Source organism: Zootermopsis nevadensis, unplaced genomic scaffold, assembly GCF_977971745.1.
Source record: "Zootermopsis nevadensis isolate Lab colony 2312 unplaced genomic scaffold, Znev_1.0 Znev_ptg000010l, whole genome shotgun sequence".
Lineage (NCBI taxonomy): Eukaryota > Metazoa > Arthropoda > Insecta > Blattodea > Termopsidae > Zootermopsis > Zootermopsis nevadensis.
Window position 1 is genome coordinate 10,224,686 of NW_028259142.1, and position 13,414 is coordinate 10,238,099.

At 40.0% G+C, this 13,414-nt stretch overlaps 1 protein-coding gene across 12 annotated transcripts in view; it reads left to right on the top strand.

The window, feature by feature from the left end:
* The window catches only part of Dys (Dystrophin), a 609,234-nt gene that overhangs the window by 284,197 nt on the left and 311,623 nt on the right, over positions 1-13,414 (top strand). For 11 of the 12 annotated variants that reach the window (XM_087346495.1, XM_087346492.1, XM_087346499.1 and 8 more), the window contains 2 exons: positions 10,705-10,761; positions 12,457-12,668. In XM_087346495.1, coding sequence (XP_087202621.1) covers positions 10,705-10,761; positions 12,457-12,668 — 269 coding nt within the window. The remainder of the gene's footprint in view (positions 1-10,704; positions 10,762-12,456; positions 12,669-13,414) is intronic. The other variant, XM_087346494.1, reaches the window with a different exon arrangement.

The following is a 13,414-nucleotide window of genomic DNA, read 5'->3' on the forward strand; positions in this document are numbered from 1 at the left end:
TGGGAATAAATCAGCCGGAGCGTGAACCTCACATCATCTTTGTCCACTGCTGAACCTAAGAAGGCGCAGTGCACGGTAGTTAAGGAACGCTTTCATGTCGTGTCCAAGCACAGAGAGAACTTTATCTCTTACTTTAACTATATTTCGAAATGTAAATTCTTAACTGTCCGTGTGTACGCCAAGTGACTGCTTACGTGACGTTCATCGCTCGAAGAATGTTGTACACGAACTTAAAATGTTGGAAAACGACCCACAGACGGTTTTTATTGTAACTGTTGCGTGGTAATTAACGTGAGTTTCACATCAAATTTGTAATCCACTTGCGATATCATCTGAAGCGGTGTAAGCTCAGTATTTTGTACCAGACAGAAATGGGGCTTAAAATACCCCGCAAACTCCATTTGCGAGTCAAATCACGCGATCCGAGAAGATAATACATTCCAATTACTTTCTGATCTCCCTCGCTTTGCACTCGGATGAACGAGTATAAGCCTTGTACTTCCAGCTACCCCATTAGGCATTCTCGATGCAAGCATCCAGTAACCTTCAAGGAGTAACGTAAGTGGCCAGTGATCGCTCACACTTTACGTCTTGAAAGAAACAAGATCAAAAGTAAACCCCAAAACGAGGCTGAACAAACTCTTAAGATCTCTTCCGGTTGCCGTGTGATCTGAGCCAACTCCTACACAAGGGGATGTTGGGATGTGTTTACGCTCGAATCGTGATGTTTATTTGCGTCACCCGATGATGTTCCGATTCATTTTCAAATAGGCCTGCCGCTTTCGTATAGAACGACATCAAATGACTACAATAGTGGGCAAGCATCGAACCCAGGTGCAGCTCGAAAAAAGAGGAAGATACTATTCGACAAACATTACAACTGCCATCGTTAGTGTAAATATTCTGGTTGGTTCGTGCTCAAGTCCTAATCACGTTACGACTGTTTGTCAGTCCATCTGTCTTGGTGTCGATATTTTAGTCTCACTTTTGAAATTTAGAGTCTTTGTCGTCTCTGACGAGAGATCGGGTCTGTCATCTGTTGGGAACTCTTTGTCACATTTTCTTAATTTGTTTACAATTCTCATGTGTACAGGGAACAAAAGCATTTGCATTACACATGTAACCTATAGGATATGCAATCCGTACAACAAAAATAATGGGCTTGAAATTCTCCAAGTCCGAAACCAGAAGTGACGTAAGCGTACATCCGGGGTCATAACTCAGTCATTCGTAATTTTCTTGCTTTTGTCCATATGTGGTTTTTCTGTGCCTCCTATTGACTACAATGACTTACGCCAGATGTCTGTTAAACAGAGAGACCAATATGGCTGCCTAATTTAAAAAAAAGGCGTTAATTGCTTTTCTGAGTCCTGCGAAAGCTTCTGTACGTGCTGCCGATATTCCCTCGTGGACCAATGGGCATGGTAGAGACTGGCGTTCATGCGAAGGACACGTTTGCAAGTTCGAATATTTTATTTTATTTTTCCATGACATTGTACGTCGTCATTCTGATTTAAAGTTCCCGTGTTTGATTCTGATAATAGATAAACGATTTCGTTTGCAAAAACATACCTTAGAATTGTTTTTGTTTCTCGAATAAATATATACTTATAAAAATTAAATTACTGTATTTGGTCCTTAAATGGGTGCTTTCAGTACCTGGAATATTTAATAAGATACACAGAATCTTTGAGCTTCAACAACAGATATATTTTTTCTCGACATGGACTCGGCATTTATGCATATTCCACATAAGTCTCTAGAAGCTATTGACAAGTTCATTTCTCTTCATTTTTATCCCCAAATCAAAGGAGGGGAAAGAGAGGAACATGGATTGAGGAAAGTAAATGGTACGGAAGGGAAGCATAGGAAGGTGGGGAAATAAAGGGAATCATGGGAAGGTATGAAGAATGAAGAAGGGAATTATGGGAAAGTGGGAAATTAAGGAAGGGAAGCGTGGTATCTCCCCCGGCGGGAATGGAGAGTGAAGCGAGGAGGTACAGAACCCTAGTGAGTAGTGTCAACAACACGAGTCTTTCTGCTTCTTTGTTTTTTTCTCCTTCCATTTTTATCGTTGACTCTTCAATTCTTCCTCAAAACCCTTGAAACGTTCTACCACACTTTTTTCTCTTAAGGAAATTAAAGACGTTCATTTTTATTGCCTTAATTTTTGTTTTATTTTTAAGATATACATAGGCCTACCTCCACGTACAGAGCTTCGTGTGATGCCGTCCTTATTATTTTGTGTTGTTCCAGACATTTACAAGAACGGTGAAGGTTAGGCACTTGAATCGTCTCTCTCAATACAGTTTAGGTAGAACGAACGAAAGCGAAAGTATAAAAGCCATACAAAACGTATTCCAGTACTGCGAATCCTGTATGGATCGATAAGAAATCGAGCCCTGTCCAGGATTTCTTTTGTATTGTTCGAATCTTAAAGAAATAAATTCGTATAATACTGCCTACTTGATGTTATTTCGACATGTTATCAGGCGACTTCTTCGTGGCAGGAGGACGGTGGAGTTGTAATTATCAAAAGTGGGGGTTCTTTGTGTGCGCTGCCAGACGCGTTAAAGCGTAGGACGAATGCGTCGCTGGCGATCTGTCGTCACAGTTCCTTCCTCCATTAGCAGATTGTTCATCTGTGGATACTTGCATAACCGGTTCAGGGGCTCACCTGATTTAGTTGCATCGCTAAAGAACTTGCAGAAGAACACTGCTCTTTTGTATGTTTTTTTATTTTGTGAACTGTTGTTTACAGATTACGTATATGGCTGTCCTAAGCTGTGATATTCCCTGCTACGCGTATTAAGCTGTTTCACTTTTTAGTTCATTAGATGCTGGTTTAAATTGAAATTTGATTTGCTACGTGGACATAATAGCCTGTGTTGTTGGAGTCAGTCATCACAAATCCACTGATTTGTGTACAATGACACGTTAGTAGACCGACGAGATTAATTGCAGTTGTAAAAGACTCACTCGTCCAAGCAGTCCTACCAAATGTTTGAATAGATTAAGTAACCTCCAAAACATGCGGTTATGACCCACACTGGGTTGTAGAGCCACAGATGATGATGACTGCAACAGACTTATCCGGATGGTACCCGGTTTGGATCCCTGTCGAAGCACAGACTGTCCGAACACACTTTTTTGTGGTTTTCCCTCACGTTCTGCAGGCGAATGCTTAGATACGAGGTGCGATCGGAAAGTTTCAAGACTGCGCGTATAAAAACCCGTACACTTATCTCAGGTATTAAATTCATCCATCACCCTCGAAGTAGTTCCCCTGGGAGTGAACACAACGATCCCAGCGCCGCTGCCAAGCCTGGAAGCATCCCTGGAAATCTTTCTTTGTCAGCCTGTCAAGCATCATCTGCGAGACGATAGAAGAGATTCAGGCAGAAAAGCAGATGGTGCTTGACAGGCTGACAAAGAAAGATTTCCAGGGATGCTTCCAGGCTTGGCAGCGGCGCTGGGATCGTTGTGTTCACTCCCAGGGGAACTACTTCGAGGGTGATGGATGAATTTAATACCTTAGATAAGTGTACGGGTTTTTATAGGCGCAGTCTGGAAACTTTCCGATCGCACCTCGTAGTGTCATGATGTAGTTTAGAGGCGCTGGTTACACAGGCCGTCCCACATCAGCGCACGCGCACGAAATGCCAGTTAATAAAGTAAATCTGAAACTCTAGAAAAGTGATTTGTCGTGTGAGATTGTGTCTGCTTGCTGAAATACGTTTTTCCCGAGCTTCAACAATTTTCCATAAGTCGTTTGTACATATCGTTTATACTTGCATCCGGCCGTTTGTCACATTAAGATGCTAGTAATGTTATTTAGCGGTAGACCCGTCTCTCTGTAAAACAGGGACATTTTTGGAACGAGGAAATGCATTTCCGATTTGTTAAGAGCTCTGTGTAGCCGTGATATAACCAACACAGCCATTTTGCTGTGATGTAGTTCCCGATGATGAAGATTGAGTGATCTGGTGAGTGGCTAAAGGGGTGTCTCAGTAACAGGGGCAGAGTTGGGTGTCCGACGGAGAGGAGGAATTTGTGTTGAAGTTGGCAAAGGAAAGGGCTTCTGGTTTGAAGAATGAAACAGTGGGTGAGTGAGCAGTTGATGGAATGAGCGAACAGCAGTGCCCTTTTTGTTTCCAGTCACAAAGATCTCCCAAAGGACCGTGTAGCAACGTGCCACTGTGACGTAAACATCCGTACACAAACGATCTTCTAGAAATAAAATTTCGCAAAAGCAAATTTTTGTCGGACTCAACTCTCTCTACAGATTACAACTTTGTGACCATTTTATCATGCAAAATATCCTGCCCCCCCCCCCCCCCACACACACACACACACACTGAGATCTGGAAGGGGAAAGACAGTGGAATTCAGTTCTGTCGTGGGGGAAACCATCGGTTCGAATCCCGGCCACAAGACTGACTGTTCTGGTTGAGGTGACCTCAGTCTCTCTTTCTCCCTCCCCTCACCCCAGACAAATGGCTGGGTCAGTATCTTAAAAGAGACCACCACAATAGCATTGCGATTTTAATTTCCTCAGTCACATGAACGCTCTGGACCGTAATCCATTACAATTAGTTCGGAGACAGTTCTCATGTTTGTGAGCTTACGGTGGTTCTCAACCGGTGTTCCGCGACACACAAGTGCGTCACGAGCCGTTGAACAGGAGAATGGTTATATAAAATTAAACATGCAAATTAAAAATTTAAATAATTTTTAATCTCACAGTACCCGTATTTTAGTAATTAGTTAATAAATATCAACAAACTTATATTTTAAACTTGGAAGAAGAGATTAGTGAGAACGATAGTAGCAGTTACTGTTAGAAGTTTGTTGCAACAGTGGCTGTGACGGTGTCTCACCTCACTCTTTGCCGCAAATTAATTCGGGTGGACTCAGTTTGTTGACGAAGTCTGGGTTTGTGTACACGAGGTTCTGTGTTTCTCAGTTCTTACAAATGTTGTGTTGGAAACAATTATATAAAGTTTGGAAGGCACTGCATTTGCGTAAGCATTTTAAATTTATATTTGTATCAAAACTTCATCTTTCTGTTTTACGGTAATTTTATGTGTTTGTACAATAAATTACATTATTTAAAACAGGTATACTCATTACGTTTCACATTTAAATTTCATATAAATTTTAGTTTTGTATGCTAATGGCAGTGCCTCGCAAAAAGTGCATGTGTGCATTGAGCGCCAGAAGGTTTAGAACTACTGGCTCGACGAAGCTCCGTGTTCTCTGCTCGCCGAGTTATTAAAAATTTGTTTATCAGTCAGTGGGCAGATTAATACTTCGAGTCTGAGTTTAAGTTCACGTGAATGCGTCGATAGAAAATAGATTCTGTTCCGAAACTCAGTGCGATGTTTCTTAATTCTAATTTTCTCGACATCAGCCCATCAGTGACATCCCGCAAAGAACACAACTAAGTTTTAGATGAAGGCAAGGCGAAACCCCACAGTTATACAGGGCGGCTCGTAATTAATCATCCCATTTGAAATAACTGGATTTTTATTAGTTTTTTAAATAAATGAAGTAGGGGCTTGGGTAATTATTATGAACCGCTGTACAATTCAGCAGCATACAGCAGTTGTTGAAGTTGTAACATCAGATCGGCTGCAGCGAATCATGACGCAGGACATAACTTCTTTTTCCATACAATACTCGGCTGATGCAAGAACTGAAGCCAAGAAATCATTGACGGCGCCTATGATACTCCCGCGCTTTCCTACAGATGATTAATTACGCGCTCCTATACAAGTGTGACGCATTTTAAATGTCCAGAATAATGTTGTGATCCCTTCTTATGCTGTTTTGAGTTTCCCCATTCGCATAGATCCTTTATTTTCGTACGGTACCGTACCTCCTTCTTCAAATGATTTACTCTCAATCACAATATTCCGTTCAGCTGCCATTTATAGGCCACGCATCAGTTAATTACTTACCAGTCCTGCTAGTAACGAGGTTCTACCATGGACACATCCTAACCGCTTCCAGTTTTCTATAATAACATAAATATCAAGATGAGACTCTCTCGCAGAGGTTATAAGAACACAGTCTGTACGAAGACGCAATGCATATGTGTTAAGTAAATTGACATAAATTACACGTGATGCCATGATACGTTCGTATGTTAAGTTAGACCACGTGTAGGTCCTGTCGGTATACAATTTTTTGTTCTCGTGTTTGCTGTAACAGCGCCGTAATTTGTTATTGTCAACAACGAGAACGAAGTCGGTCTGTGGCTATGACAGCCTTCACTTTCAGTTTTACAGTTTGTAGTGTAGTGAACGAAAAACATTTATTATATGATCTGAAGCTTTCGCGGCGACTAAATTCAGTAACATCTCGGGCATTCAGCCGCGTCAGATGGTTACACGAAGAAACCAACGTTTGGGGAACCACCTCTATTTTGCTGTCAAGGGCTACACTACTCTGAATCGTTCCTACCTAGAATTGTTTTTCGAGACAGTGAATTCTTACGTACCACGGTAAAATTCTGTGAAAAATATCTCAGTATGTTGAAATAGAACCGTCGTTACAGTGTAAAGGAGCGAAACTAGGACAGGCATTCATGCCCCAAATAGCATTCGAACCCATGACTAACTGGATCGGCTTAGTAGTATATTTAAACCTGTGAAAGGTGGAATATGTTCTTTCAGAAGCTGGCTGTCTTTTGGTTTGTTATGTAGTGTAGTTTAATAGAAGTTTACAGACGTTTCAGGGGTGTTTGTTCACTCCATCATCAGGGTGACTCACTGCCTCGCATCTCTGAAACATTTATAAACTTCCACCAGGCAAAACGACGCAACGCCCCATCTTAAAAGGAATCGATGTCTTTGAGATAAAACAGCGCATCCCAATTATATTTATTTGGGGTTCAGATTTTGCGCGCGACTCTAAGAGGATTTCTGGTGAAGTATTGCTGTCCGTATACTTTTAGTATGGAATTCTGCTACCACTACTTCATTTTAAAACATGGGCAACTCACCCACGTTGGGGCTATAAATTCGTGGCTAGAGAAAAGAGAAAACATAATGCCACTTTAACTTCCTTCGTTTAAACTTGTCGAAAAAAATCCTTGTCTAATTCTGATGTATATAAGCAGATGACATCTATTTTCCGGGTATTTTGTAGTGAAATTCAGTGGCGAACACGAGCGGTATGTAATATGCCTGTTTTTTTATGCTTTATGTGACTGTGTGGTGTTTGAGAACAAATTCCCGATTAGAATAATTGGATCTAAGAAAGAGGAAGTGATAATTGCGTAATACGTACCCTACGACTAGTGTTTAAATAAAAGAGAATGAAATTCACGATATACACCTAGACCAAAAATGCACACATAATTTTGGTCGGAATCAAAGTAGTCAAAGCGTGTGGGGGAATTTGGTAACATGAACTTCAGTGAACCGGAATTTGACAGTGTAACTGGATTTAACTACCTTAGATTAGAAACCAGGGGTTACGTTTTCGTAAATGCGGTAATGAACCTTCGGATATGTCGATGGTGTTCGTTTGGTTTGCAACGCCGTGTGGACTTGTACGTGGATACCAACGTTTTGGAGAGACATACTGTTCCCTTCTTCAGGAGTGGAGTGAATGGTCTCCACTCATTTGTTTTCAATATTTTTCAGGTGTTCTTCACGCTGTAGAGCGAGTGAAGAACACCTTATGGGCCCGTCCATGCCTGTTTGTAAGTTCCGTTTTTTCTAGGATCTATACGACATCCGTCACCCGATGTTGGATCGCATTGCGCATTGTTGCAATAATGGAACTGCCATAGTTTTAACAATTCTTTGTAACAATGGGAACATATAGCATTTTTGGAACAGTCGTTGCAGTGGGAACTGAGGTCTTCGTTGGTACACGTTGTTACAACAGCGGAAGCCGACATCTTTTTGGAACACTACAATTACCTCGGACCACAGCAGTGACCTTGAATAACATTTTTGCCTTTGTTGGATTTATTATTCTGTTCTAGAAAGAGTGGTGCACCTCCATAGTTCCCCTAACCTATGGTAATCGACGGCCCTCACTGCCCTTGATGTCTCGTGAAGAATACCTTTGTAATTTCAGTGTAATACACTTTTCTAATCTTTTTTTTCCAGTTTTTCGTAGAACGATACAGCCATAGTGAAGAGCAAGGAAATTAAAGATCTCGGTGTAGGTGGGGCTATGTAGTCTCTTTACTTCATGTCCTCAGTACAACTGTTACATATCCAAGTCGCAAGTAAAGCGTTATAGTTTGCAGGTTAAGTTCTGCAGTGATAGTGTCGTGTGAAATTCCGTATGGATAGTAAATTAGATGTCATTCTTATTGTGAGGCACAGCAAATTTTGTCTATAGCCCTTTTTATGCTAATGAATTTTTTTGAATCAGTCTGGCAAATTTTGAAGACGGTATTGTAATGTGTCGAATTGATGTGTACTTTTGAACAACTAATTATGATTAGAAACTTGTTGATTGCCACTCGAAACACAGGATTATTGAGCGTTGTTGTGTGGTGTCGTTTATAAACGATAGTAAATGCTGTGTTACCTTATATTTGTAATTCTGATTTGCATGAAAAATGTTAATAATTTATTTTTGTAGTAAATAATGTTATACAGTGGAATTAATTTTATTGCTAGACCAATTTATAACCTAGAATACAGTCTTAACCGCCCGCTCTTCATTTTCGCAACCTTACAGTTTTAACTTCAGTTGCACTGTCAGGTGTTATTGCTGCGATTGTTACCGAACCATCGTGTTACTTGTATCTTCGCATGCTAATGAATTAATTCTGTGCTGTTGTTTTTGCTTTCCTGTTCTGGGACAACTAACTGTTGAGCGCAGCCGCCTGTATACCAGTCCACCCACCGAACATCTCGACTGAGGGTTTTCCTCTGTCCACGCGAGCAGTTGCAGGGACTGTCGTAAATTAAGCCACGACCGCTTCCTTCCACATCCTTTCCAATTCATTATTTTCTAGTAATCCTGTCATTCGACAGATTATAATCTGAGCTTTTGAAAGCGTCGTAAAATAAAGAAAGACTAAAAATAAGGGAGTTGCATTTTTCTGTTGTTAAATTCCAACCAGTAATTTATAATTTACATACAATTTTAATGGTTCAGCTAATGTGTTTACTGTTTGTGTTACAGTGTGTGTACTTCTGACGAGTTTAATTGTTGCGTGTCTTGTGTTTAAAACTAAAGTAACAGTGACACTCTGGAATGAAATTGCGTACATTTCGTTTCTTTAATGAAATGCGTGTACGACATCGGGCTTTGGTATTTTAGAAGATTCTTTAAGAACATTTTGTAGGCTAATTGCGAAGTAGTAGCCAGGTTCCCTTTATAACGCACCAGAGAATATAATTACCAATTTACAGGCCGTAGATATGTTTAAATTAAATTGTGATGGGACGAACGATAATTTACGCAGAACTCTCTTCGTCTGTAAGTGATGTCTCTTCCCGTCTCCGATCCAAAATTGTCAATTCTGAAATGTATCAACGACAGCTTTGCCTCTTGTTCTACTGCATCTAACTTGGCCCCTCATCTTTACGTGAGAACACAAATTAAACTTCCCCGAGAACAAAGTGCTAGGAGAATATTTGGACATAATTTATGCCCTTGTCATCAAACCAAGGAGGATAAGATGGGCGGGACATATGGCACGTGTTATACAGAAAAAAAGACTTAAACAGTTTTATTTGGGAAACTTGATGGGAAGAGACCACTTCGGGAAGCATAGGTGTGTGTTGAGGATAATATTAAAATGGGTTTTAAACATGGGTTGAACTGCTTCCAACTGTCTCGGGAAAGGGCATAATGGTTGGTGTGAGGTATGGGCCTCAGGTTCCGTAAAAGGCTGGGAACGTATCAAGTGTGTAAGGGACTTACGTACACTGTCGGTTATTCCTGCAAGCCGACTTCTTCGAAAGCTGTTTATTATTCTGGATGAGGGAGGCATATTTGGGGGTAGTTAATAACATGTTATTAATTTCTGATGAGATACGTACATAGTTCTGGTTCAGAAACATGTGCATGCTTAAACTTGTTTATTTTTCAGTAAATTATTATAAGAAAACTTGCATACGTTATCTGACAGACCTAGTATTTGCTTTTATTTGCCTTTGAAATTACATCGTATTATTAATACAAGACTTTTTGGAGTTTTCGAAATTCTGATGCATGGAAATTTGTTACATGAAAGCGAGAATTGGCTTTTGCATGAGTTTGGGGATTTTAGTTGCGTACTTTCTCCTTTTCAGTTCAGTTGAACGAATTTTTAATTTCAGTTCTAAAATACAAACAACTGGTGTTGCAAGTTGCGTCTTATTTGTCTTTCTGTAAAACTGTGATTTTTGATAGGCGTGTGTTTTTCGTTGGCGTTTTCGCTTCGTTTATTCAGGGCAAACTGACAATCCCGGAACGAAGCACTGACGATCTTAGTATAAATATTATATTGCATGAAGTGTTATGTAATACTGTGTCAACAAGAGGTAAAAGTTTTTAATGTTTGTGCATAATTTCATTCCCGAGATGTTTTGCTTACATCATCTCTGAAACAAATTGTATGTTACAGTCTTGTTATAACGTTTTTTTTACTAAATTTTAATGTCATAATATTAATCATATGAATTGTATTATTTGTGCTTTGTGCTCGTCTGACGTCAAGATTGTTCCTCTTGTCTGCAGCACTGTCTGATTCTCTCTGCTCGCCATTCTTATATCATCTTCGGACATATCTAAAAGGTAACCAAGCTAAGCGATGCTGTGCATTTTGATTTATAGAGAACAGCTTTCTTTGCAGTTCACTACTATACCTTCCTGTCTTCCTGCACATTGTAACTGCATGGGGTGACATGAACTGAAGATCGTAATGGGAATGGGTGAATATTGCAGTGGCAAAGATCCTCTAACAGCTCTCTCTCTGTCACACACACACACTGTTAATCTGTGTAAGGGATTACATTTCACAAGGTCACATGCATCGGCACTTGAATAGAAATAAAAAGTATGTCGGCGCAAGTGGAAATCCACAAGCAAACAGGTGTAGGGAGTGCGATTAACTACCGTACACTCGGTGTGATACTGCGTGTTACGTGGCTGTGGTGTCTCGCATTTTTCTTACGTGCAGATATTTAGCACTTTCTAGTTACTACTGCAAAACTCCTTTGTCAAATGTGTGCTTGGATAGATGCTTTATTCTAAGGTGCAGTGAACACCGAGTGTAAGTGCTTGGTCTTCGCTTATGTAATGACATTTGGTCAGGCGAGGGAATTGTTTAGGTTAACGAGGCTATATTCTATTATAGGGCCAATGTTCAATGCTTTCGAAGTTGTTGTATTATGCAGTCTTGCACAGCCTATTAAAATCTCTTGTGTTTTAACCGACTAAGAGGCAATTCCTGGTTTGATTGCATGCAGGCTGTATAGAAATATATTGGAGTGTAGTGACGTACAGAAATGAGGGTATGGAATAAGATACAAGATGAAAGAAATAGTAATGTTAATATTAGTAATTATAACCCCAATAAGGTTACCAATTTGAACACACGCATCAGTACGAAATAAAAACTGGCGTTTCCAAGTAAGGTTGTTTAACGATTATTGTGCGTGACTTTTTAACATAAAGGATTCGAAGGTATTGAACATTTATACTGTGTGCGTGTGTACACACACACATAAATGAGTCTGTACATGTCAAAAATTCTTATCACTCAACTACCGAAAATGACCGATATATTTTCTTAGTAATTTATTTTTGACAGCCCGGATTTTTCATCATATAGTCGTAACCGCCCACTAGTACCAGTCCTGTAAATACAACCCTGAGTGAATATAATACAGTTGCAAGCAAACGGTATTGACTGTGTTGTAATGATTGTAATTTACTTACTCCTAACTTGTCACGGTTGATTAGATACGATAAAATAACTGTATATTATATCTGGATTGACAAGATCCATTCTCCCTATGACTGGACACTTTGAGTTGTAACACGAATTTATCCGTTGAGGAGAAAACGGAAGTCAGAGGTAGCTAGATATAGAAGCGTTGCCTAGCAGCTGCTGTAAAATCTCCGTCTGTGTAAATGAAAATTCAGTAATAATTGCATGACATGCTTAAGGAATAATATCCGCCAAATGAGCTCTTGTATTGAGCACATAATGTAAGGAAGTAGAGTGTATTTCCCAACATCACAATCCTTGGAAGCATTAGATTAGTTGGGCTGTTGCTGTTTCTATCCTCTTTTCTGGGTTGCTTTAAGTTTCGGGAAAATGTCAGAGATTCTGCCAACATGCTGATAGCAATTGTTATAATTACATTTTTATTTAAGAATTTTAGTTTCTGTTAATTTTATGCGTAGTGAAAGTGTTTGCTAAACGAGTCAAGAAATTATGAATTCCTAGTATCTCTAGACTGTGGGTAAATTTTTGTGTTTCAGTTACAAAATTGCGTGAACACTGGGACGAGACAAATTCCAAGGTGATGCAGAGGAAGACTCAGTTGGACGCCATGCTAACGGATAGTCAGCGCTACGAGAGCAAGCGGCAGGAGGTGGAAGCTTGGCTGAGTCGAATGGAGATGCGACTCGAACGCATGGGATCTGTGGGACACACCGCCGACGTGTTGGAGGCACAACTACGGGAACAAAAGGTAAATAAATGAGCCCAGTTAGACGGTGCATCCTGACAGCTGAGGGAACTTAAAATAAAGCAGATCCCAATTTCACAGTGATTCTTTCCTGCACAAATATTAGGCCTACAGTTTGACAGGAGTTGACTTGCTTTCCCGGGCTGAGTGTAGCGAGCTGCAGTCTCATGGTGGATAAAGATTTCGAAACTGAGATGTTGATACCGTCATGTTATTTATAGCTTACCCTCACACTGTGATATGATGTCAAATCAAAGAAGTGAATTTTCTTCCTTTTACAATTTGGCATCACTGAAACTGAAATATATTTCATACGCGTCTTGTCAGTGAAAAACTCATGTAACTCAAGTGTAACTGAAAATCTAGTTTTCCGTCTCTCACTATTGCTATTTGAATGCCAGCCATAATTTTTATTTTCCACTCTTTTGATAAGTTACCCACCCGAGAAGTGGCTGCTAAGGAACGGGGTCATCTTTAGTACTAACGATTTCGATATTGTTTTGTATAGATAATGAAATTCGTCATTATGGAATGTTTTCCGTGGAAAACAGTTTTTTTTGAGAACTTGTAATAATGAATAAGCATGTATGTGGAAAACTGCGGCCGGAATATCTTAGCTTCTGATTTTATTTATTTTCCATATTTATTCTTGGATATGCTGGTCCAGAATTGTTCCTTCGACCCACGTGTTTCGGTCGACTCTCTCTTCAGAAGTGGAGGCGATCGAAGCATGAATCCAATCGATGTTT